The following is a 26380-nucleotide window of genomic DNA, read 5'->3' as shown; positions in this document are numbered from 1 at the left end:
AGTGGGATTGGAACCTAGGCAGTCCAGCTTCTGAGCCCTTGTTCTTAACTACTAACCAGATTATCACATAGGTGGTGAACTTTCTTTTATCCATTATGGGTGATTATGATATAAATAATATTACACGACAATCATTTCATGAATTAAAATGAGAAAATTTACCTGTAGTTAAAGAACTTTGTTATTGAATTCATTTGAGTGTCATAAAAATCCAGTACTATGTAATCAGCCAGAGAAGTATTTTTAGTTTTATGGTTAAACTTTTCCAAGGATAACAAAATTATAAGTTATAAAGATAACTTGTCAGTTAAGTTGTTAGGTATTAATTGTCATCTTTCTTAATAGAATTCCAAGCTGATATTTTGTAACCAGGGCGTACTAAAACCTGATGTTGGAAGTTCCATGCCATTTCCCACTCTGTTACCGTGTTTCCCTGAAAATAAGACCAGGTCTTATATTAACACGTTGCGTACGGATCACGAGAATCTTCACGAGGGATTTAAACCCCGCCGTACACAACGTGTTAAGGTTTGCTCCAAAAGACGCATTAGGGCTTATGTTCAGGGGATGTCGTCCTGAAAAACCATGCTAGGGCTTCTTGTCCGGTTAGGTCTTATTTTCGGGGAAACATGGTAGTAGTTTGGATAATGCATTGTAGCCAGAGATGTAGCATGTGCTGGAAGTTTTATAATGAGGAGTGTTTTGGGGCATGAGATGGACTAGGAATAGGGAGGAAGATGATGTAGGAACTTGTTTTTTAGCACCCTTTACTGGTGTGGTATTGTTTAAGTTACAAAGATCTGCTAATATGTCTTTATAACCTAAACAAAAAAAATTACCATATTTTAATATTCTCCATCCAACTTAATTTAAACTTTTATCCTTCAAAATGGATGTATATGTTACTTCAGCTAAACCTTTGAGAATCTCAAGGTCATCAGGGGAGAAGCAAGGTTCTGCTTTCTTTTTCAACTCTTAGAGCTTTCTGCTCACTCTTACTCTTCATCTGACTAAGGAGGAGAGGCCGGTATCTGATGTCCATAAGAGTAAGTAGCTGCTGCACTATTACCCATTCCCTCTAATTCTTGGATTCAGTCAGGACAGGAGAAACACTTGATACAACCACCACCAGATCAAAAAGCAGCAAGAGAAAATTCCGTAAGAAAAGACGACACGGCGTCTTTCTTTTCTCTGGTAAAAATGTCAGGGCTTGACATGGGCAGGAGTGTGTCTTTGTGGATGTCCCCTCCTGGAAGTGTACTGCATGTTAAATGCCTATAGATGTATGCTTTTAATGTATCATCACAGCACCTGTGACCCAAAGAAAAGCCAGTCCTAAGGTTTAGTCTGTACCTGTCCTGAATTTTTTTCTGCACACATATATTAATGCATATGTATCCTATGCATATAAATATATTTTACATATATATATATATATAGTCCAGAGAGGTTAAAACACATTTACCTTGGGTTAGTGAGGTCTAGACCCAAGTCAATTCCTTTATATACGTTTATTAAGTACTCACTTTTGCTAGGCCTGACTAGCTTAGTCTGCACTCTTTTTTACTAAGTGTAGCTAGTGTGACATAAAAAGCCTATAATTGTATACATTTTAGGTATAATTGCATTGTGTGGAAGGATATAAACGAACTGTCTTAACAGTCACTGCTGGGTGGTGGAGCTGTGGTGGGTGTGGCTGGAGTGGGGGATGAAGCAAAATGTCAATCAACAGTTGGCAGTCGCCACTGCTTCATGAATTTATACCCAGAACTGTCTTAACTGCTTTACTTAGACTCTTTATAGTTTTATGTAGTCTTTAAATTTTTGCATTGCATATGATTAATAATAAGGCAATAACAGACTTGTTACTAGTTAGCAACATATACACAGTTTAAATGTTTTACTCATTCTAAAATAAATCCTCCCATTTCAAAATTAATATTTTTCTGGAGGGGCATCTTACAGAAGATTTGGAGAGAATGTTCCCCCCTTTCTCTGAGTGTTTATACATTGTTTTCCCTCTAGGTTACAGTAGCTTATTCTTGTGGCTAAACGCCATCCCCAGAAGCTTTCCGGGTGCTTTCTGACATTCCAGTACCTCTCCCGTATTTCTCTCACTTCCAGCAGCTGCTGCCTACAAAAGACGAGCTTTCCTGTGGGAATGGCTTTCAGAGAGCTAGTTATTGTTGCTTCCACGTTTGACTAAAAGAGGATAAAGGCCTCCTGGATTTGGAGTTCTGCTTGAGAATGTATGCTAGATGGCTCTGTCCTCAGATTCTTGAACAGGCCCTTTTCTTTCCTGTGCAGTAGCACTTGTCCTTGTCCTGGAAACTTTTCGGTTAAAACAGTTTGTACTGTCTAGTGCTCCATTGTCACTTCAGAGAGAGACATTCATTTGGGGAGATTTTAGTGACTAGAATAATCATTACTACCTAATTTTTCAAAAGGGCCAGAATGCATTAAAGAATGACTTGACTTACCAGGTCAGTGATTTATATCATGAGTCTAAAAGGCTTGATTTAATAATTTTGAAGGTATTGTAAAATCCATTATTTTAAAATTGAAACATATTAAACCAGTAATATATGTTCCTTATAAAAAATTCAAATAATATCAACCCTGAGTAGAAAAGAGCCCATAAGCAAAGGAGTCATGGATTCCTTTTTTACTCCTGTGAAGAAATATCCATGCCCCTGTAATCCTACCACCCAGGGCAAAGCGGTGTTGTAGTTTAGTCTCTACCCTTCTGCAATTTTTTCTGTACATACACATTAATATATTTTATATATTACCTATTTCGTATATAGATCGCTCTCAAAAAACTGGGATAATACTGTTATTTTATAATCTGTTATTTTATAACCTGCTTGAGATCGTATTCTTTTAAGAAAAATTACAGCTTTATTGATATATAATCTACATATTATACAGTTCATCTATTTAAAGTATAAAATTTGGTGGGTTTTAGATATTCACAGAGTTGTGCTGTCATCACCACAATCGATTTTAGAATCTTTGTATCACCCCAAAGAGAAACCCCGTACTCATTAGCAGCCCGGCTTCTTCCACTTCGTGTAGCATTTTTTGAGATTCATCCATGTTGTAGCACGTATCAGGACTTTATTCTTTTTTATGGCTGAATTATAGATTCCATAGAGTGGATATGCCTCATTTCGTTGATCAGTTGATTGGGTTGTTTTCTACTTTGAGGCTGTTTTGAATGATGCTGCTATGAACATTTGTGTGTCTTTGTGTGGACATACATTTTCATTTCTTTTGGCTGGATACCTATGAATGAAATTGGTAGAGTCATATGGTAAATTTATGTTTAACTTTTTAAGCTGCCGCCAAACTAGACAATTAAGTCTTATTTTAGAAGAAATGTAAATTCAAACAACAGTAAGAATTTTTTTATATTAGATTTGCAAAAAGTAGGTAGAATGATAATGCCCTGTGTTGCCGAATATAGAGGGACAGGCATTTTCGTACACTTTGGTGGGAGCGTAGACGGATGCAGTTTGGGTGCAGTTTGGCAATACGTGCCACTTTATAAAATGTGCAGATCCTTCTGTCCAGGAGGTCCACTTACAGGAATTTATCCTATAGAAATAGTTGCACATAGACACATAGAACTAAGTACTGCATAGTCTTCTTGGCTTTTTTATGAGTAAAAAATTGAAAACACCTTCCAGGTCCATGCATAGAGACTGGTTATATTAATGGTGACTTAAACGTTCTTTCCCTTCTTCAATCATTACTTTTTCCCTCCCTGTGAGATCATTTACATCAGCACACGAACATGCTTTTTCTCTCTTCTTAAAGAGAGTGGAATTCCTTTGCAACTGTTTTTGAACTAGTTGTACTTAGCTTTAAATCTGATCTTGTAAAAGTCACATTGCCAAATTCAGTGGTCAGTTCTCAGGCCTCATCATACTTGGCTTCTGTAGCAGCATTCATTGCTCTCAGTCTCCTTTATTAATTCTTCTTTTTTTCTTTGTTTCTTCTGGGTATTGATGCCACCAAGTAAAGTTAGAAAGTAGAGCAGGTAGATATGATGCTGTTTGATTAAGTTGGGTCTGCTTCTTCTGGACTTTCAGGGAACTTTGACTTGTCATTCTTGATACGAGATATACCTCCTCTAAACAACCCACATGTCCCTACCCCTTGCATTAAGAAAGACAGGCCTCATTGTTTAAGAAGAAATCAATGCACAAGAAACTGGATGCATCGTAGGATTTAGATGATGGCAGGAGAAAGAATGTAAAGTGAAAATATTTCTGTATCTGCCTTCCACCTTTCTCTAGGAGATAATTAAGGTAAGAGCATTCTGGGGAATTCAAGATAGGGTAATAAGAAGAGCACAGGCTCTGAAGTCAGATGACCCAAGTTCAAATCTCAGCTGTAGCACACGCAAGGCGTGCAACCTTGGACAAGTCACATAACTGCTCCATGCTTTGGTTCCTCATCTGAAAAATTGGAATAGTATTAATACCTCCCTCTTAGGATTGATGACCACTGAGTTAAATCCTCAAGTCTAATTTCTCGTGTGAGGGCTCCCTTTGCCTTGTTTATGTCATGGAGAGTATCTTATGCAGGAGCGGATCTACCGTCCCCATCTCAGTCCCCCCAGCCTGCCTTTTTTACACCAAAACTTGACTGTAGGCCATGGTGGGCAGTGGGTGAGAGGCTGGCATAGGGCTGGGGCACTGGCAGGCAGCAGTGGGTCTGTACGCTTAAAGGCCAGGTAGCCGATATTCAAAACTGGAAAGCCCTTTCCTGCTGATGGGTCTTATGTTTTTCTCAAGTAATTTTTATAGTACAATGCATAAAATGAGCTTAAACTTTTATTTTTAGGTGCCTTTATTTCATCTTTTATTGTAATGAAAGGAAACCGCACAGCTGTTGAGTGTTCAGCTTAATGAATTTTTACAAACTGAATATAATCATGTGACCAGAACCCAGATCAGGATTAAGAGTATCGCGGGCACTCCAGAAGCCTCCCTCGTGTCCCTTCCTCGTCACTCCTCCCCAAAAAGGTTGCCACTGTTCTGGCTCGCATCTTGATATATTTAATTTTGCCTGTATATGAACTTTCTATAAATTGACTCGTATGCTATGGGGGTTTTTTTGTAGCTAGCTTTTTTCCTTTTTTAATTTGTATTGGGGAACAGTGTGTTTTTCCAGGACCCATCAGTCCAGGTCAAGTCATTTTCAGTCAAATCGTGGCGGGGGGGGGGGGGGGGGGGAGTAGTGCAGCTCACTGGTCCATGGGGCAATCGAACCGGCAACCTTGGTGTTACAAACACTGTGCTCTAACCACTGAGAAAACCAGCTGCCCTAGATAGCTTTTTTTTTTTTTTTTTACTCAACATTATGTAAGATTCATCTATGTTGTGTTTGCAGTAGTTTATTCTCTTTCATTGATGAATAGTATCCCACTGACAAGAATATCCATTCTACTGACGATGTTAGATTGTTTCTAAATTTTGGCTCTTATGAATGGTGCTGTTACGAACATTCTTGTAAATTTATTTTGGTACACGTGTATGTGCATGCACATTTCTGAGTGGAATTACTGAGGCATAAGGTGTACATATTCAGCTTTGGTAGATACTTTTGATAGATAAGAGCCATACTTAGATGCAAAAATCCTAAATAAAATATTAGCAAACTGAATCCAGCAATGCATGTATATGTGTATATATACATACAAAAAAGGATAAAGCTTACCAACCAAGTTGAGCTTATTTCAGGGATAAAACATATATTTTTTTTAAGTTTCAGGTATTATAACATAATGATTCAATATTTGTATATATTGCAAAATGAGCACCATAATAAGTCTAATTAACATCCATCACTGCACATAGTTAACAATTTTATTTTCTTGTGATGAGAACTTTCAAGATCTATTCTCTTAGCAACTTCAAATATACAATACAGTACCGTTAACTATGGTCACTATAATGTACATTACATCCCCAGGACTTAGTTTGTACCTTTTGACCACATTCACCCATTTCAGCCACCCTCATCTCTGGCAGCCACCAATCTGTTCTCTGTATCTATGAGTTTGGGCTTTTTTTTTTAAAAAAAAGATTTTATATATAAGTGAGATCATACAGTATTTGTCTTTCTCTGTCTGACTTATTTCATTTACCATAATACCCTCAAGGTCCATCCATGTTGTTGCAGATGACAAGATTTATTTTATGGCTGAATATAGCCCATTGTATATACATACTATATTTTCTTTATTCATCTATCAGTGGACACTTAGGTTGTTTCTGTATCTTGGCTATTGTAAATAATGCTGCAGTGAACATAGGGCTGCATATATCTTTTCAAGTTAGTATTTTTGTTTCCTTTGGATAAGTACCCAGAAGTAGAATTGCTGGGTCATATGGTAGTTCCATTTTCAAGTTTTTGAGCAAGCTCCATATTGTTTTCCATAGTGTCTGCACCAATTTACGTTCCCATCAACAGTGCACAGGGAACAGTGGAACCTTTTCTCCACATCCTACCAACATTTGTTATCTCTAATCTTTTTGATGATAGCCATTCTGACAGGTGGGAGGTGATACCTCATTGTGGTTGTTCTTTTTTTTATTTTTTTATTGGGGAATATTGGGGAACAGTGTGTTTTTCCAGGTCCCATCAACTCCAAGTCGCTGTCCTTCAATCTAGTTGTGGGGGGCACATCTCTGCTCCAAGTCTAGTTTTCGTTTTCAATCTTTAGTTGCAGGGGGTGCAGCCCACCATCCCATGTGGGAATTGAACTATTGAACTGGCACCTTGTTGAGAGCTCACGCTCTAACCAACTGAGCCATCTGGCCACCCCTCTGGAAGCTCAGCAGCAGCTTGTTGTCTTCAATCTAGTTGTGGAGGGCGCAGTTCTAGTGATCTTTGTGTCTGTTTTTATGCCAATACCATACTGTTTTGATTACTATAGCTTTGTAATACAGTTTGCAATCAGGAAATGTGATGTTTCCAGGTTTGTTCTTCTTTCTCAAGATTGTTTTGGCTATTCGGGTTCTTTTCGTCCATACAAATTTTAGGATTGTTTGTTCTATATCTTTGAAAAATGCCACTGGAATTTTGATAAGGATTGCATTGAATCTGTAGATTGCTTTAGGTAGTTATGGCCATTTAAACATTATTAATTCTTTCAATTCATTAGTATGAAGTCTTTTCATTTATTTGTGTCTTTTTTAGAAGTTCCTCTCATCAGGGTCTTATAGTTTTTAGTGTATAGATCTTTCAACTTCTTGGTTAAATTTATTCTTAGTTGTTTTTTTTTTATTCTTTTTGATGCAGTTATAAATGGGATTGTTTTCTTAATTTCTCTATCTGACAGTTCATTATTAGTGTATAAAATGCAACTGAGTTTTATATATTAATGTTACGAGTATATCCTGCAATTTTACTGAATGGTGAATGAAGATGGTTTACCATGAATGAAGATGGTTTACCATTTGAAAAATCAATCTATGTAATTCACCACTATTAGAATAAAGGAGGAAAACCATCTTAACAGATAATCTCAATGTAATTACTCAGAAGATAAAAGGATATGTTCCTTCATAACAGTACATTTATCACACTCAAAAATATGACATTAATGTAAAACTATTATCTAATGAACAGTGCATATTCAAATTTCTCCAGTTGTTTTGTTTTTTAATGTGAGTACCAATTTAGGAGCAAACATAGCATTTAATTGCCATGTTTTATTAGATATATTATAATCATTATATGAAACACATGAAAATATGAAAGTGTAAACTTAATTATTGTAAGGTGAGTACCCCTCTAACCTCCACTCATGAAAGAGAATAGATTTTTGCTATCCCCTCCCAGAAGTTTTCACTTGTCTTTTCTCAAATATAACTCCCTACCTCTCATCTAAGAGTAGCCATTATCCTGATTTTTATGACACTTTTCTTTATAGTTTAGCTCTGTTTTACATAGCTTTAATATTTTAACAGCATCATTTTAATAGTAATATTTTAATAGTATTTTAACATGATATGGTTTGATAACCAGTTTCCCCATCATCATTTTTCTTTCTCTGTTTTATGTTTGTATTCTTCTCAGTGCATCACACTGGGAGGCCTGTATTGTCTGATTACTGATGATGTTTAACTTTCTGAAAGGTTACTTTTCATTCTAAAAGTCATACACATTGATCCAAGAAATGTTGGAAAGTAAAGAAAAAAAATGATTGAAAAAAACCCAAAACACTGGGTCTTTCTCTCCAAACCACCACAGTAACTGTTTTAAGCTTATTAAAAAGTTGGTATGTTTAAGAAACAACCAGAAACTTATATTGTCATGTTCCATTTCAGGTCCTGAAAATCCCTGGTTGGTCCAAGCTTATGTTTTAGCAGCTAAACACCCTTTCGCTTCTGTGGTCGCTCAGGAGGTTTTCCAGAGTGGAATTATTCCTTCAGATACTGACTTTCGCATCTACAGGGATTTTGGGAACATTCCAGGTATTTTGTCAGTTGTTATGGGCTGTAGTGTGACTGCTTAATCAAAGGCAAATTTATTTTACTTTTTGGAAGTTTGTGAGTAAACAGCATTTTCTGAGAGCAAATTCTCTTAGAGCTCTGTATTCTGACTCCCTGAAACTAAGTCCCTAATATTTTCGTTTTCATTTAAACTACAGTCTAGTTTAAATGCTTGCCTTTTCTAGAACATATCGTCTTGCCCCACTGTGTGACAGAAGAACAGAGAACTGTTCAGCAGGTCATTCCCAAAAGGTGGTAATAGATCCTTGAGGGGTCTTTGACTTTCATTGTTATTTTGCTTTGCCAACACCCTTGGTGGCTTCTTCAGCTTATTTGAAGTTAAAATTTGGCTCTGGCCTGGCACGTATGTAGATGGCAGATGTATTAAGTTAGGTACCATAGCTATAGATTCTGTAAGAATTAGGAAAAGAATTTACATCATTCAGCCATAAATGTGACAAAGCAATCATGCCACTGCTTTGATATTTTCTCTTTTAAGAATTTAACACATTAAATAAATAAGCCTAAAGCAAAGTTGATTTTTAGAGCAAAATGACCTTTTTTCTTTTTTTTTTCTGTATGTCTTAGGAATAGACTTAGCTTTTATTGAGAACGGATACATTTATCACACCAAGTATGACACAGCGGACAGAATTCTAACAGATTCCATTCAGAGAGCAGGTTGGTATTCTAATTTAGACTTTTCATATATGGTAAGATGGAAGATTAGGGATGATCTATAAACCTATAAATATTTTGTGGCTTCTGTATAGGGAGCCAATGTATGGTGTGAATCAGCTGGGGCTCTGGAGTTAGAGACATGAGGGCATGAATTGTAGCCTTGAAGTCTAGTTTAGCAATTAAGAACATAAGGCTTCATTGTGAGGAATCGGAAAGGGAGTTGACCCAAGGTTATGGTAGGATTGCTGAGCAATGAGAGTGTAGTCAAAATGGAAGCTATACATTGGAGGTGGCACCAACACATTTGGGCAGCTTGCCCAGGTATAGAAAAGTTACATCGATCCAAGGTTGGGTCCTGAGGGTTGGTGAGAGGGTTATCGGACAGGTGTCAGGACTACACAGGGGCAGGTGCTTTCCAGAGAGATCTGGAGTAATCAGGGGAGGTGAGTCTGATGCTGAGCCTTAAAGAGTGGGTAGGATTTGGCCCAGTGGACAGGATGTTCCAGGTAAGAGCACACCTTGAGTAGGGTATGTATGTGTGGTGGTTGGTGAAAGATTGTCAGACTACAATCTACATGGAAGTTGTATTTTCAGAAATAGAAGGAAATGAGGTACAAGTGTATGGGGAAGAGAAAATTGTAGAAGACTTTAAAAATCAGCAAGAAGATGCTGTAGAAATAAGGAATCACTGAAGACCTGAGTTCATGAGCAAATGATGGTGTAAAATGCTGTTAGTCTGGTGTTGTGCGGAGTGGGTGGTGGGGATGGGGGAGAGCCCGGAGCCGGTCATTGAAGCCAGGAGACAGCAATGTAAGTGTGGAATAATGAGGACCTGAGCTGCGGTGCTGAGAAAAGCTAGAAAGGAAAGGGGAGGGATAGCAAATTAGATACATTTGGATGTAAATTGAACAAGACTTGACAGGTTAAATAGAAGGGATGCATCAGATGGATGGCAGCAAAGATGACTGCGAAGTATAAAGCCTAGCTAGCTGGGAAAAGGTGATGGCACTGCCCATACAGTGGTGTGGGAGGGTGACCCTCACCCAGAGCAGTAATGGAGAGGGGACGGAGACTGAGAACTCCATCAGACATACAACATGGATGGGGTCTGTGAACCCATCAGGGGAAAATACAGATACAGTGTAGAGCTCTTGGCAGAACTTGGTATATGGGCTTGGGAATTAAAGCCATAGAGAATACCACAGAAGTATAGAGCATGGAAATGCTTTTTGGAAGAGTGAAGCAAAGGTAGAGGACTAAACCTGAGCTTTGGGGAAAACTCATTTTAAGGCAGACAGAGAAGCCCATGAAAGAAATCCCATGGTAAGACAGTGTGGTGTCTTCAGTGAAAAGAAGAGAAGGTCAAGGATGGGATGAGCAGCAGGAAGAAATGCCAATCATTCAAGTCTTCTTACTGCCCCTACGATAAAGGTCAAACTCATCCACTCATTGATTGATTGAACAAATATCCATTATAAACCTCTGATATTCCAGGTTCTTCCTGATAATGACTCTCCCTGATCTCCAGTTTCTTTGCTGAATCACTCTGTCCTCATTCATGACTTTTATTTCTGTATTTGGAACTTTCCCTCAGGGCCTTCATCTGCACAGTTCTCTCCGGCTGGACAATCTCCCCCATTGTAGCTAGCTTCTATTCATCCTTCAGCTAAAAATATCGCTTCCTCAGGGTCGATTCCCTGACTTCTCAAACTCATTAGTCTCCTATGACACGTTCCCAGGGGACTTTAATACCTCTCTTTATTTTTTTTTTCATTGAGATATAATTGGCATTCCTTATTAATTCTAAACACACATGTCATAACTTGTTCAGTGTCTGTGAGCTTCATGAGAGGCCTTTTTGTCTCTTGGTTCACCACAATTTCTGGTGTCTAGAGCAGGGTCTGCTACATTAAATAGATATTAAATGAACAGGGACTAAGAAACAGCCATTGGATTTGTCAACAGCGAGCGAGGGTGCAGTTGATCACAGAATGGTTCTAATAGAAGGGAAAGGAGGAAGGCCGGTTGGCTGAACCTCTAAGTGGGAAGGAAACAAGAATAGGGCCATGGACTTGATTTGAGAAGTTTGGTAAGAAACGTCAGGGAGAGCAGCAGGATGGTGGAAAGCTATTTCTGTTCACATTCTTTCTAGGTATTCCTTTACTCAAAGAGTGGATGGTTCATTCAACTTTATCCTTCTTTTCTTTACTGCTAGGTGACAACATTTTAGCAGTTCTTAAGTATCTAGCCACATCTGATACGTTGGTTTCTTCTTCTGAGTATCGACATGGGAACATGGTCTTCTTTGATGTACTCGGCCTGTTTGTTGTTGCCTACCCATCTCGTGTTGGCTCCATAATCAACTGCGTGGTGGTAATGGTGGTGGTTCTGTACCTGGGCAAAAAATTGTTGCAGCCCAAACGTAAGAGTAAGTATTTTCCCCTAAAACGGCAATACTGGCATGAATAAAGGATTTGCCTGAAGATTTTTAGTTAGCTTGCTTATATCTTTCCAAGAAGTTGAAAGTCTGAATAAAAATAATATGTGATATATGAGTAATTTCTAAAAGTATCAGATTAATATGCTCATTATGCTTTTGGTTTTCGTGAAGCAGGCAATTTTTGTGTACTTAGTGCACTCCTTAGAAGTACCCCATAGGAGCTATTGAAAAATGGTTTGTACAGATTAACTTTTAGTGAAAAGCCCCATTAAAACATCTTGTCCACACTGCAGCCCAATAGCACACGGTTTTGAAGGATGAATGAATTGCTTCTGGTTAAATTGGTCTTCTACTTGAAATGGTTTATAGCCTGAATTGGTGCATGCTATACCAGATAAAATATTTAGTAGCAATTTAAATAATCCTTTATTCAGTTATTTTCCTGTCACCTCTTTTCCCGTGTTAGCTTCTTTTAGCAAGATTTTATGTGGAACTTTGCCTTCCATTCTTGCTGATATTTCAATACACGAAGCATCCCAAAGGTGAGGAAGATTAAGATTACCCACTTTCCTAGTCAGGAATATGCCTGAACTATGCCTGGGAGACTTGTCTCTTTGAGTTATAGACTCTCAGCAAATGTTAACTTGAATATTATTCATTGATACCTTCCCTGCTCTAGTATTTAACAAACCTTACCCCTAGGACATTTTGATACGTTTTAACTGTGGTGAATTTTCTGTTTTAACATTCGTCCCTTTAACTCTCCTTACTGGTTATGAAATTATTTGATAAAGATGGTGGTCTCCACATTGTGTTTTCTCTTCACTAGCGGATAACTACACGAAGGACTTCTTCTGTGGAGTGGGCATCACGCTGATAAGCTGGTTCACTAGCTTGGTGACCGTTCTCATTATAGCAGTGTTCATCTCTCTGATTGGACAGTCGCTCTCATGGTATAACCACTTCTATGTCTCCGTTTGTCTATATGGAACTGCAGCGGTAGCCAAAATAATATTCATACATACCCTCGCGAAAAGATTTTATTATGTGGTAAGTGTTTGGCATATTTATTGATTTCTCTTTGCTGCCTTCAAGGATTAAAGACAAACTCAAGTGGGATTCATCGTACAGTCACGCTCCACTTAGCAGTGGTGATCCGTTCTGAGAAATGTGTCAGTAGGCAACGTTGTCATTGTGCAAATGTCATAGAGGGCACTGATACAAACCCAGCGGGGAGACCTTTCCCCTGTAACTGCACGTGCTGCACTTTTGTAGACTGGCCATGCAGGGCATTTGTTTACACCAGCATCACCACAAGCACGAGTCATGCATTGTGACTTTGTGATGGCTACAGTGTCACTAGGCAACAGGAATTTTCCAGCTTCATTATAATGTTATGGGACCACTGTCATATATGTGGTCTGTCCTTGACTAAAATGTCATTATGTGGTACATGCCTGTATTGGCCTGATCTATCAAAAACTGTTTGGCGTGGTTATAGGAAACAGGCTCCCAGAACTGTGGTCAATTTCTGAAAGGCTTCTTATTCTGAGGGCTTTCTGGAAGATTTCCGATGACGTTATAAAGCTGTAAACGGTATTTGGGGTGATGGAGACAGCAAGGCTTGTTAGCACAGCCTTCTGGCATATGCCGAATCGGCCTAAGTTTTTGTAACCATGCTCTTGAATCTACCAGCCCTCCCTGGGCTACCCCAGTTATTTAGGTCTGAATAACTCTGTCCTCCCCTGGACTGTAAACTCCATGAGGGCAGGGATTGTTTTGTTCATTATCCCTGTGTCTGACACACAGCAAGTATTTGCTGTCTGAAAGACTGTTACACTTAAAGCTACACTTAAAGTTTTCTCTTCAGTTCCCTTCACCTTTTTTTTAACCTATGCTGATGTAAATTTGGACAGCATGCATATGGGGAGATAGGGCCCCAAAATGATTTATGCTGATTTAGATAACGTCATATTGTTATGGTTTCAACTCTATAGTTATTTGATAAAGATAAAATTAGGAATTAGGGTTGAAATAATAGGACTAAAAATAAATTAGAGTGAGAGAGTGAGCCATGGTTTTTGATAGTTTCTAAGTGAGTTAAAGGGAAAAATATTTTTTAGCTCCATTATTTTGAGAAAGGCAATGTGCACCTGTTTTGTTTCAGTTTGTCCTTGGAGGGATTGGAAGGGACACATGGAAGCCTGAAATCCAGCATCCTTCCACTTATTGTTAATGTTGGGATATGGTCTGAGGAGCTGTTCTTGTTAGCAGCCCTCATTTAAGAAAGGTTCTTTGAGGTTAGCCATCCATGTATGGTTAAGCTAATACTTGTATCTTAGTGGCTTCAGTTTCCAAAAGAATTACACCATGGGGATCAATTTCACATGCTTATTCTTAGTGCAATGGTATGGAACCAGAGTGTGGCTATTGTTGATACAGCACGTAGGTGGGAGGGGATAGGGGAGGGGGTGGCCACAGGAATGCTTAGTAAAATTCCATTGACTTTGACCAACTTCAGTTGTCCAATCATAAAACTTCAGGCTGAAAGCTCAATGGAAGGAGTAATGTGTTTCATTTTCATTTCACAAATATTCTTTGAGCACCATACTAAGGCCTGGTGACACAGAGATGCATAAGGATGTGGTTTCTTTCTTTGAGGAGCTCACAGTTTCCTTTGGGAAGATGGGAAAACCACAGTGATTACAGTCCATTGGGAGGAAGTGAAATAGAGTGACACATAGAGGGATAGGAATACAGGGCCAGGAGAGATGAATTTTGTTTATAGAAGTCAAGAAGGCTTCATGCAGGAGGTGGTGACATTTGAACTGGGTTTTTGAAGCATGAGTGGAAGTGTGCCAGATAGAGAACAGGTTGATGGGCAGTCAAAGGTGGTAATATACAAGATGTGTTGGGGTCATAGTCCATAAATAGTTCAGTGTGGTGAAGACAAGGTGATAGCACAGAAACTGGAAAAGCAGGCCATGGTGAAGTTGCACCCTAAAAATCATTGGGGCCACCGTTAAAATTTCCTAAGCAGGATAGTGAGACAATTTGTGATTTAGTACAAAAACTCTGATAACAGTGTATAGAATGGATTGGAACAGGCAGAGCAGGGAGGGATCAACAGAGATGCGGAGAAGGGAACTAGATTTGAGGGATGTTTGATCTTTGGGTATAATCTGGGAACTTAATGTAAAACATTTTCAGTTATTACAGTCTTCATTACTGAAATCTTTTGTTTTTAAATATCTGAGTGATATTTAAATTGAATCCCAAGGATTATTTTCCTCTTTTTTAAAGACCGTGCCTCTTGATCAACACTATGTTGAACATCTAAGTATATAACAACAATAGCCAAGGGAGTGTGTCAAATAAACTTTGATTTGTTTTGAAAATGTGATTTGAACGCGTGAGCTCTGGAAGTAAGAGGGTCCTTTAAAACAAACTTGCGTGGGACTGTACACAGAAGTAAGAAGGCAGAAAAGAGGACAACGTAAGGATATCTGTTCCATGTTGGTATTTCAGCACTGAAATGATAACTCTCATGTTTACATTACTAGAACCACTAGTACAGATGTTAAAATGTAGTAAGTTCGAATGGCAGCTTTCTTCTAAAGAACTCAAGGTGCTGCACAGGAATGCTCAGACTTCAAAGCCCAAAAATATTGATTAAATTTTATAGTGTGGAAGTAGCAGGAATCCAGGACGGGCAAAAAGCTTCACTACAAGACCTGTTGGAGACAGGAAAGACTCAGGAATCAAGCCAAAACCCCCAGATGGCCTTATGCTCTAAAGGTCCTGCAGTTTTCCAGGTGTACTGTTGGTGGCGCTGCAGCAGCCTATACAGTCGTCCCTCAGTATCCTGGGACATTGGTTTCTGGATCCCCTCAGAGACCCACATCCTCTGGTGCTTACCATAAATAAGTCCCTTATATATGATGGCATAATATTTGCATATGACCCACTTCCATCCTCCCATAAACTTAAATCATCTCTAGATTACTTAGACCTAATACAATATAAATAGTATGTAAATAGTGGTTATACTGTATTCTTTAGGGAATAATGACAAGAAAAAAAAGTCTGCACTTGCAGTACAAAGGCAACCTTTGTAAGCTTAACTATACGTAGTATACGTCATCAACAGTGTAACATTAAAAAAGAACGATTTTCCATTCCGCAGATATGGAAAGTCAATTGTACTGTTACTCCCAGGTCCTTTCTCTAGTGTGCCTGGAATTCTTTGGAAGTTGCATAAAAAGAGTAGCTTACAGAGGTGAATGTTTTTAGGAGACTGCTTCTATTTTGGAACATTTCCAAAGGTTACTTAGAGCCCCGTGGAGGAAAAGCACAGATTATATACAAGTAATGATATTTTCACCCCCTCTTGTTAAATTCCGCTTTCCTGTGCAGCAATTTGAATTTATTGCTTCATGATAGGAGGCACCTTTGTCAGTGTTAACTTTAAAGGATAGACCCTGCTTAAAAAAAAACGTCGCTCTTCTGAGCAGTGGAACTTAAGATTACAATCGAATATTTATGAATGGGCCGTAAATGAGACTACTTGTGTGTTTTCCTTTCTTTCAGAATGCCAGTGACCAGTATCTGGGAGAAATCTTTTTTGACATCTCGCTGTTTGTGCATTGTGGTTCCCTTATAGCTCTCACTTACGGAGGATTTTGCTCGGCATTTCTTAGTACTGTCTGGGTGGCATTTCCGTTGCTCACAAAGCTTTGTGTGTACAAGGACTTGAAGCAGCATGGTAGGGTATTTTTGGTTTTGATACAAATGGGAAAATACCTTAATATACGTATGATAAAGCTTCCAGGAACTATTGTGGTTTTTTAAATTTTCAGACCACACTGATTTTTATCTCATACTTTATACCCTATTCCATTCTCACATTTATGAGCACACACTAATATAGTCCTTATGGATTTTGTTTAATTCTTATTTGTACTTTAGCTTCTCTGAGTGAAAGTGTTTTATCTTACTAGATAACATGTACCAAAAGGGCAACAGTTACCTTTAACCTAATTTCTGTTAGGTGCCACGGTACACCAGTACCATAAAAATCTCACTGTAGAATTTCAGAGATGTGTGTTTTCTTTCTCTTTTTCTCTAGGTGCCCACGGAAAATTTATTGCCTTTTACCTTCTGGGGATGTTTATTCCTTATCTTTATGCATTGTACCTCATCTGGGCTGTATTTGAGATGTTTACCCCCATCCTTGGGAGGAGTGGTTCGGAAATTCCACCTGATGTTGTGCTGGCTTCCATTTTGGCTGGTTGTACGATGATTCTCTCCTCCTATTTTGTAAGGAAAAAAATGTTTAATTTTCTTCTTTCTTGAGTTTTTTATATAAATATGTGATGAATGTAGCCATACTATTCTGTGACATAGTGTTCCTTATCATTTATTATTGAGACATTCTTAAGCAAAATAAATGGTGCATGACAGTGCATATTGTGGGTTTGGTATGGTAAGAAAATGTAGAATGGGGTATTTGTTGTTATTTTTGCCTCCTCATCCTCCCCAATCCTCTGATGATTATAAATAACTTTTCAAATTACTTGAATATGAATTTGTAGAATGCATACCAAGTGAGAATTGGTAGAGAAGGCTTGGTGGTGAATTTTTAGAATGAATCGTAATAGTGTGTTTTGAACCTACTAATTAGAGGCCAATGTTAATACCTACATAGTAGTTCTATTACAGCTGTTAGAGCTGGTGAAGGAAGACTAATTCCGATGAGGCTTTTTCCATTATCACTTTATTACCTTGCTGCTAGCGCAGCAAAGTCCATTAATTGTCTCTCTTTGAGTGATATACACTTAATAACACCCAAAATGCTTTTATTTAGCAAATAATGAAAGAGGATCACAGGGTTGTCATTGTTTTTTTATCAGTGTTCTGCCCTCAGAGGGAGAGTCCCACCTTTGCAACCCCTGCCTCTCTTCCCTGGGACTCTCGAGAGGGAGGGAAAGACATGCTGCAGGGTTGACAACCAGAACCCCTTTGTTTGAGGAAGCTCCAGGCAGAGGTCTGCCCTTGGCAGTGTGTCCGCACTCCTCAGGACTCAGGGCTCTGGCTCCCTAGGGGAGGCTGGTGTCTGTAGTGTGGCTCTTTCACTGGACTTCCTAAGAGTAAGAAGTACTTCCTGAATACCTACAGGTACACGCGGAGGTTTGAGTTTAGGCGCGTACCTGTAGGTATAGAAAAAGCAGTTACGACTTTGTCGTTTCCTCTAGGGAGATAGTGAGCTTTTCCATATTGATCCAGTAAAGGGCATCTTGTGTGGAGATTTGGATCTAGAGACAGCAAGTTAAGAATACCACATGCATGGTCAGCATTAGCCAATAAATAACTATATATGTGCACCTGCTTATATAGCCCTAGAGAGTGATTCTTACACACACTATTGTTTGAGGTCAGCTGGACTAGTCCTAAAAGATACCTGAACATTCCAGCCAGTTTACGTTTAACATAATGATTAAGTCCTTATTGGTATTTGCAGGGATGGATGGAGAGTTCTAAAATGTTTTTTGTGGCTTTTAGGGTTCACTTACTTTGGTTTTAATACTAAGCCTTTAAATCCCCTGTACCTGTTAGGATAGGTTTGCTGTTGTGAGGATTAGAGATGGTGGAGTTTCGTCATGTGTAGATCAGGCCCTCATCTGGAGTCAGCTAACTTACGCACTCGACACCCCCAGTGTATTTAAATCAGTCAGTGACTGAAAGTTATTGAAGCTCATAAAAGATGAGATCAAAATGTGGGGCATTTCATGCTGTTCCATATGGAAGAATTAAAAAATGAACTCTGAAAACCTCACTGTGGAAGTTGAAAATGACCCCAAAGCATGGACATCTTGGAAAACATTAAAAAGAGGATGAAAGGATATTACCCCCTAAATTATTTCCTAAATTCATTAGGAGAGCTTTTGGAGAGTGCCTCTTGGAATACTTAAAAACCTCATTTAGTTTTCATTCTGGGAAACAGCTCTGCTGCTCTTTGATGCTGTGGGTTTTCCTTCTCCTTGTTTCCTTGTGTGTCGCGGTGTTAAGGAGAGTGTGGCTTGTTCACCCTGAGCCCATACTCCTTGGGTGATGGGGAACTGGACCACTGCGCAGTTCAGAGAGCTTTTCTTGCAGTCCTAGGGGATTTTTAAAATATATTTGCTAGACAGCAATTAGATTCCTGTCAAGTGATCAGTTAACAGGTTTCCTGGGTTATCTCATGCTGGGGCTCTCCTGGTTGTGTTGATTAAATGAAAGTAGCAAATTCTGTTTTGCTAACTCATGGTCTTGGGTCCGTGGGGACTTTGTCTTATCTCTGTGCTCCTACTATAAAAACCTCACATCTTTCACATCAGACCAGGACTGTTTTGCTGGCAGTTACACTGGATGGGATACTGTTACACTGTGGATCTAAAATTCTTTAATTTATATAATAGAGTCGATGGTAAGTTATGACTACTGGCTTAATTCTTTATTTTCATTACAATAAACATTTTCATATTCATGTTCTTTTTTACTTACTGACCCTAGAGGGTGTGTGATAAGGGGGAGGAGGCAAAAGGGGAGCAGGCAAAAGGGGGAGCTGGGACTATATCATTGTTTCTCCAAGTGACTCCTTCAGAACCCCTAAGGGATCGGAGTCATGTATGTTCCCTAACAGCTTTTAATTCAATGATTTCATCACAAGTAAAAGGCTAACGTAAGCATATTGAGGATTTTCTGGATGCTTGCCCTCCTTGAGACTGAGTCACTTGCTTTGTCTGCCCAAGTTCAGATTTGTTGGTTTGATTGTATTGACTTCGGTTAACTTGGCATTGAAAGGGACAGTATTACTTTGTTTTGCAGTTTTTCCTCATATGCAGGTCCACAGGCAAAGGTACATCTAAATGCTAGTTCAGGTGAATCCAGCACCTGGCACATTACAGAAGCATTGAGTGAAAATTTGAATTTTACTGAACCAGGCCTTCTTCCGCTTAAAAGCTTACCTGTTTCTTTAATAAAAGCCTGATGTCATGATGTTTTGGTTAAATAGTCTGTTATGCACCATTGACAGGGCATTGATAGAGTAGGAAGTAAAATAAGGTCATGGTTTGACTGGTGGTGGGTCTACATCCTCTAGTTTCTGCGCCAACCGAGCAGACACCATCTCACTTTCCCTTTTCCTCTCGACGCCTCGCTGCCTGTCAGAAAGCCACCAGCATGGCAGACGTGGCATCTCTCACTTACCGGGCTCTGTCTTGTGATACGGGGAAATCCCATATAAATAGTGCTTTTTTACTGGTGGAGTATGTTGGCACATGCTGATAAATTGTCTTCATTATCTGTTGGGTAACACCTGTTATAAAATAGTTAAAAGCACCAATGGTAACTTCTCTATTTTTGTGTTTTGTGTTTTAGATTAACTTCATCTACCTTGCCAAAAGCACAAAAAAAACCATGCTGGCTTTAACTTTGGTATGTACAGTTACATTCCTCCTTGTTTGCAGTGGAACTTTTTTCCCGTACAGCTCCAATCCTGCCAGTCCGAAGCCAAAGAGAGTGTTTCTTCAGGTAAGAGCAATTTTGCGTGAGTTATTTGAGATTCTGGAGAGGAAAGCCTTTTGTGTTTTTGAGCTTCACTAGTCAACAGGAAAACCAACTGACTTTTCTACTGTTGACCTATTTATTTTTACTCAACTATTTTGTGTAAGGCAGTGAGGAAAAAACTGACCAGCAAGAGGCACTCTTATCAGCTAAACACACTTTTCTCCCAAGAGACCAAATCGGAAATATCTGCTTGTTGTTTTTATTACTGTTCAAATTGTAAAAATGCAGCTACTTGGAAAAACAAGAATAAATCTATATCTTGGAACAATGAGTTTTTAGAAGTAGATATTATAAAAATGTCTGCAGGATGAGTAAAAATCCGAACTCCTGTCAACTGGCAAAATAAAATAGATGTTTTAAAATGCTAGTAAAACTGATCTTAGGTAACACTCAAAGTAATATGTGACAATGAAAATAAAATAGAAAGTAATAAAATGAGTTTTAGAACTTTGCTAGGTTTCAAGTTTTTCTGCACACTTTTTAGAGCTTGTACCATAAAGCAGGGAAAAGGACTGAGTTGCCTCATTGCCAGTCATCTTCTCTGTCAGAGGTTGTGGAGTGACCAGACAGAAAAGCCAAGAGTCATAACCTAGATAATTATTCAAAGGTTTGAATAAGTAATCATATCTGAACTTAAATATCAGAGAGGAGATTTTGAAAAAGGGCCAGCTTCTCTTTGTTTATTGTCCTGAAGGACACAGTGACACATTTTATGTGACAAATCTTACTATTTGTGAAACCTTTAGTGAAGAAAAGCTAGTTTTTTAGGAAATTTAGTATGTTTTTCAGTGACTTACTACTTTTCTAAAACTTTATTTTTTAAAATAAATTTTTTCCCCCACTTTTATTGGGGAATATTGGGAAACAGTGTGTTTCTCCAGGACCCATCAGCTCCAAGTCGTTGTCCTTCAATCTAGTCGTGAGGGCACAGCTCAGCTCCAAATCGCACTCTAACCAACTGAGCCATCTGGCCGCCCCCCTGGCAGCTCAGCAGCAGCTTGTTGTCCTTCAATCTAGTTGTGGAGGGCGCAGCTCACTGGCCCATGTGGGAATCGAACCGGCAACCCTGACGTTCAGAGTTCATGCTCTAACCAACTGAGCCATCCAGCCGCCCCTTAAAACTTTATTTTAAATTGCAGTTGATGTACAGTATTCTGTAAGTTTCAGGTGTACAACATAGTGTCTTGCTAATTTTTATAATTACATCAGAGGTATTTAGGAAGAGCTAGACTTTTATTTTTAAAAACTCCTGTGCTGATTTGATTTTGGAGTTCATGTCTTCCTTGGTGCCAGAAGTTGGTGAATTCTTTCTGTAAAGGGCCAGATAATAAATATTTTAAGATCTGCCAGCCATACGGTCTCTGTCACATCTGTTTTTACAGAGTAAAAGCAGCCATAAGGCAAGACCTAAACAAATGAGTGTGGCTGTGTTCCATAAAACTTTATTTATAAAAATGATAGTGAGCCATTTGGCCTGGGGGCTGTAATTTGCTGACCCCCTGCCCTATGTAGTCCTTTTTCTTTTCCTGTTTGATATTCTTTAGGTTGCTTTCTGCTGTTAATAAAACTTTTCCAGATGGAACATGGTGCCCTTTCATAGAATTCTGTTAGGCACACGTCTGTCATCTAGTGGTGAGCTGTGATTCCTGTTTTTCTCTGCACGAGAATTAGCTTCATATAACACAATGAAAGGAACATGGGTGTGTACGTATATTTATCTTAGGATGTATGTGTTTTAAGTCCTTACTTAAAAGGAATTCTAGTGTTCATGTGTTTTAAATCTGAAATTAGGTTTTCAAAAATTTTATATGAAATTTAAATATATAAATATATTCATAAGAAATAATAAAGCCATCATCTGTATATCCAACAGCAAGTTTAAAAGAAAGAACATTAGCAGTACCTAAGAAAAACCCAAGTGTCCTTTCCTGATCCCAGCTCTTTCCCCTCTTCCATCTCCCTGGCCTCCAAAGTGCTCACCCACTGCCTTGAAGTTGGGAGTTAATCATTACCTTATTTTACCACATATGTATATATCCCTAAACAACATATAGTTTAGCCTGTTTTTGAACTTCTTACAGGTAAAGCCATACCATAAATATTCTTTTGCCCAAAAGTCTGTGAGAATCTTCCATGTTGATTTGTGTCACTGCAGTGCATTAGTTTTTGTTGCTGAATGGACTTCTGTTGTAGGATGATGCCCCAGTTTGTTTGCCCATTCTACTGTTAATGAACATTTGGGTGTCCAGTTTTTTGCTAATATGGACAATGTTGAATCAACACTCATGTACCTCACAAGAGTTTCTCTAAGGTATATATTCAGGAGTGGAATTGCTGGCTTGAAGGGTATGTGCATCTTAACTCTATTAGGTAACGCTAAACAGATTCCTAGCGTGGTCGTGCCAGCGTACACTTCTGCCTCACTGTTGCTCCACAGCCACATCACTTCAGGGTATCGTCAGACTTACCCATTTTTATTAATCTGGGGTGGGGATGTAGCTGACGGAGTTCAAACAGTAGTTTTCTCATTAGCCTTGTTCTTTCCAGCATATGACTAGAACATTTCATGACTTGGATGGAAAGGTAGTTAAGCGGGACTCTGGAATATGGATCAATGGGTTTGATTACACCGGAATGTCTCACGTAACCCCTCACGTCCCGGAGATCAACGACACCATCCGGGCTCACTGTGAGGAGAGTGCACCCCTGTGTGGTTTCCCATGGTACCTTCCAGTGCACTTTCTGATCAGGTTGGTTCACTACTGTTCTGCTGTCGCTGGAGGTTAGTTTGTTCTCCAGTCCTGTCACTGTATCAGGACTTCCTTATTTAAACTGGTTCACACCAAAGGCAAGTGCTATTTACACTGGTTTTTTTCTATCACTACAAAAGTTCGGTTTCTTTGCTGTTTTCAAATTCAAGAAGTATTTCCTGTTGAAATCTGAGTCGCTGGAAAGGGTGGCCCCCTTCACTGATCTGGGAAGTTTTTATGGTTTGGCAGTGAAGGATTAGATGAGAAGAAATAGGATGAGTAGCGGAATCAAGGTCACCTAGGACCCTTTATTCTTGACTTTGAGGTTTGATTATGCAGTAACCTGGGCTTCAGAGGATTTGGTGTTGTTTATTATGCCCATCAGAGTTTAGTTTCATACCCCAAAATGTGTTTCATATATTCTGAACACTTCCATGAGTAGCTATCAACTAATAAAGCATCCTAAATATCATTGAAATATTGAATTCCTTTCCAAATAGGAAAAACTGGTATCTTCCTGCCCCAGAGGTTTCCCCAAGAGATCCTGTTCATTTCAGACTTGTCTCCAAAGAACAGACACCCTGGGATTCTATAAAGCTGACCTTTGAAGCAACAGGTAAGTCACATGAGTTTTTTCTTCCTGCCTTCAGTTCTTCAAATTTTAATAAGAATGTATGTTTTTTTCCTCAAATTTGTAATAGTGGCCAGCAACTTAGTGTTTCTAAAAGCAATTGAAGCTGGTTATGATTTTTTAAAGACAATTTAACAGCCTTTGTATTTTATTTTTATTTTATTTTATTTATTTTATTGGGGAATATTGGGGGACAGTGTGTTTCTCCAGGGCCCATCAGTTCCAAGTGGTTGTCCTTCAATCTAGTTGTGGAGGGTGCAGCTCAGCTCCAAGTCCCATTGCCGTTTTCAACCTTTAGTTGCAAGGGTTGCAGCCCACCATCCCATGCGGGAATTGAACCGGCAACCTTATTGTTGAGAGCTCGCGCTCTAACCAACTGAGCCATCTGGCCGCCCCAGCCTTTGTATTTTAGAGCAGTTTTAGATTTTCACAAAAATTGAACAAAAGTACAGAGTTTCCATGTGGCCCCATCCTCCAGCTTCCTCTGTTAACATCTTGCATTAGTATGGTACATTTCTTATAATGATTAGCCAGTATTGATACATTAATATTATTAGGTTGGTGCAAAAGTAACTGTGGTTTAAAAGGTTAAAAATAATTGCAAAAACTGCAATTACTTTTGCACCAACCTAATAGCTAATGTCCTTAGTTTAGACTGAGGTTCAGTTCAGTCTTTGTGTTGTGTAATACTGGGAGGCTTGACAAATGTATCATACAGTGTCATGCAGAATAGACTCAGTGCCCTGAAAACCACTGCGTTCCATTTATTCTCATCCTTCTCTTCTCTTCACTCCCCTGGCAACCACTGATCTTTTTAATGTCTCTGTGTTTTGCCTTTTTCAGAATACCGTATAGCTGGGATCAAACTGATTGTAGCCTTCTTAGATTGGCTTCTTTTATTTAGCAACATGCATGTAAGGTGCCTTCATGTCTTTTAGTGGCTTGATAGCTCATTTCTTTTTATTGCTGAATAACACTATGAATGCACGACAGTTTATCCATTCACCTACTGAAAAACTCGGTTGCCTCCAGTTTTGGGCAATTATGAATAAAGCAGCTATAAACATCTGTGTGTAGGTTTTTGTGTGGACATAAGTTTTCAGCTCATTTGGATAAATACCAAGGAGCACAACTGCTGGCTTGTATGGTAAGCTTATATTTACCTTTGTAAGAAACTGCCAAACTCTTCCAAAGTGGCTGCATTGTTTTGCTTTCCTCAGCAGTGAATGCGAGTTCCTGTTGCTCTGAATCCTCATCAGCTTTTGGTGCTGTAGTGTTTTGGGTTTTAGCCTTTCTGGTAGATACGCAGTGGTGTCTCAGTTTTTTAATTTGCAGTTCCCTAATGATACGTGTTTAGCATCTTTTCATTATGCTTATTTGACATTTGTGTACTTCTCTGGTGAGGTGTCTATTTAGATCTATTGTCTATTAATTGGGTTGTTTGCTTATTGTTGAGATTTATGAGTTCTATGTAGGTATGGATATAAAGCCTTTGTTAGGTAAGTGCTTTGCAAATATTTTCTTCCAGTCTGGCTTGTCCTTTCATTTTTTTGATAGTGGTTTTTTTTTTTTTTTTTTTTTTTTTTTTTTTTACATAGCATAAATTTTTAAATTTAATGAAGTCCAGCTTAATTAAATGTTCTTTCATGGATCTTGCTTTTGGTATTGGATCTAAAAATCATTGCCACACCCAAGGGCTCTAGCTTTTCTCCAATGTTATCTCCTAGAAGTTTTTTAATTTTGTGTTTTATATTTAGGTCTACATTTTAAGTTAATTTTTATGAAAGATGTAAGGTCTGTGTCTAGATTCATTTCTTTAGCAGGTGGATTTCCACTTGTTCCAGTACCATTTGTTGAAGACCATCCTGTTTCCACTGACTTGCCTATTTCTTTGTCAAACATCAGTTGATTATATTTGTGTGGGTCTATTTCTGGGCTCTCTGTTCTGTTCTGCTTATCTAGCTAGTGCTCTGTTCTTTTGCCATTACTGTATTGCTTTGACCACTACAGCTATACAGTGAGTCTTGAAGTTGGGTAGTTGTATTCCTCCAACCTTATTCTTCAGTATATTGCTTGTCTTTTGTCTTTCCACATGTCAGTTAGTTGATATCCACAAAATAACTTTCTGGCATTTTGATTGGAATTGCACTGAATCTATAGAGCAAGTTGAGGGCAAATCATACCTTAACAATATTGACTCCTAAATGACATGGAATACCTATATCTTGTGCAATTTCTTTCATTAGAGTTTGTAGTTTTCCTAATAATAGATTTGTGCATCTCTTCTTAGATTTATACCTAAGTATTTCATTGGGTGGTGTGTGTGCTAATGTAACTAGTACTGTTCATTGATGGTATATAGGAAAGCAGTTGACTTTTGCATATTAGTCTTGTATCCTGTAGCCTTGCTATATTGTATATTAGTTTTTGTTGTTGATTCTTTTGAATTTCCTACATACGAGTACATGATCATATCATCTGCAAACAAAGAAAGTTTTATTTCTTTCTTCCCAATCATTATACCTTTTATTTCCTTTTCTCTTACTGCATTAGCTAGGACTTCCTAGTATGATTTCGAAAAGGAGTGGTAAGAGTGGATGTCCTTGCTTTGTTCCTCATTTTAGTGGGAAAGCTTCTAGTTTCTTACCAACTGCATGTGATGTTACTGTAGATTTTCCGTAGATGTTCTTTATCAGGGTGAGGAAGTTCCCCTCTATTTTAAGTTTGCTGAGCATGTTTATTGCAAATGGATGTTGGG

At 38.6% G+C, this 26380-nt stretch overlaps 1 protein-coding gene across 1 annotated transcript in view; it reads left to right on the top strand.

Moving 5' to 3' along the window:
• The window catches only part of ERMP1 (endoplasmic reticulum metallopeptidase 1), a 43986-nt gene that overhangs the window by 8291 nt on the left and 9315 nt on the right, over positions 1 to 26380 (top strand). The window contains exons 5-13 of the mRNA XM_019727154.3: positions 8349 to 8495; positions 9102 to 9194; positions 11410 to 11622; positions 12464 to 12684; positions 16225 to 16399; positions 16763 to 16953; positions 20053 to 20205; positions 22789 to 22991; positions 23492 to 23607. Coding sequence (XP_019582713.2) covers positions 8349 to 8495; positions 9102 to 9194; positions 11410 to 11622; positions 12464 to 12684; positions 16225 to 16399; positions 16763 to 16953; positions 20053 to 20205; positions 22789 to 22991; positions 23492 to 23607 — 1512 coding nt within the window. The remainder of the gene's footprint in view (positions 1 to 8348; positions 8496 to 9101; positions 9195 to 11409; positions 11623 to 12463; positions 12685 to 16224; positions 16400 to 16762; positions 16954 to 20052; positions 20206 to 22788; positions 22992 to 23491; positions 23608 to 26380) is intronic.

Source organism: Rhinolophus sinicus, chromosome 16, assembly GCF_057876585.1.
Source record: "Rhinolophus sinicus isolate RSI-liver-muscle chromosome 16, RSI-T2T, whole genome shotgun sequence".
Lineage (NCBI taxonomy): Eukaryota > Metazoa > Chordata > Mammalia > Chiroptera > Rhinolophidae > Rhinolophus > Rhinolophus sinicus.
The sequence above is the reverse complement of the archived record's forward strand: the minus strand, read 5'-3'. Positions and strand labels throughout refer to the sequence as shown.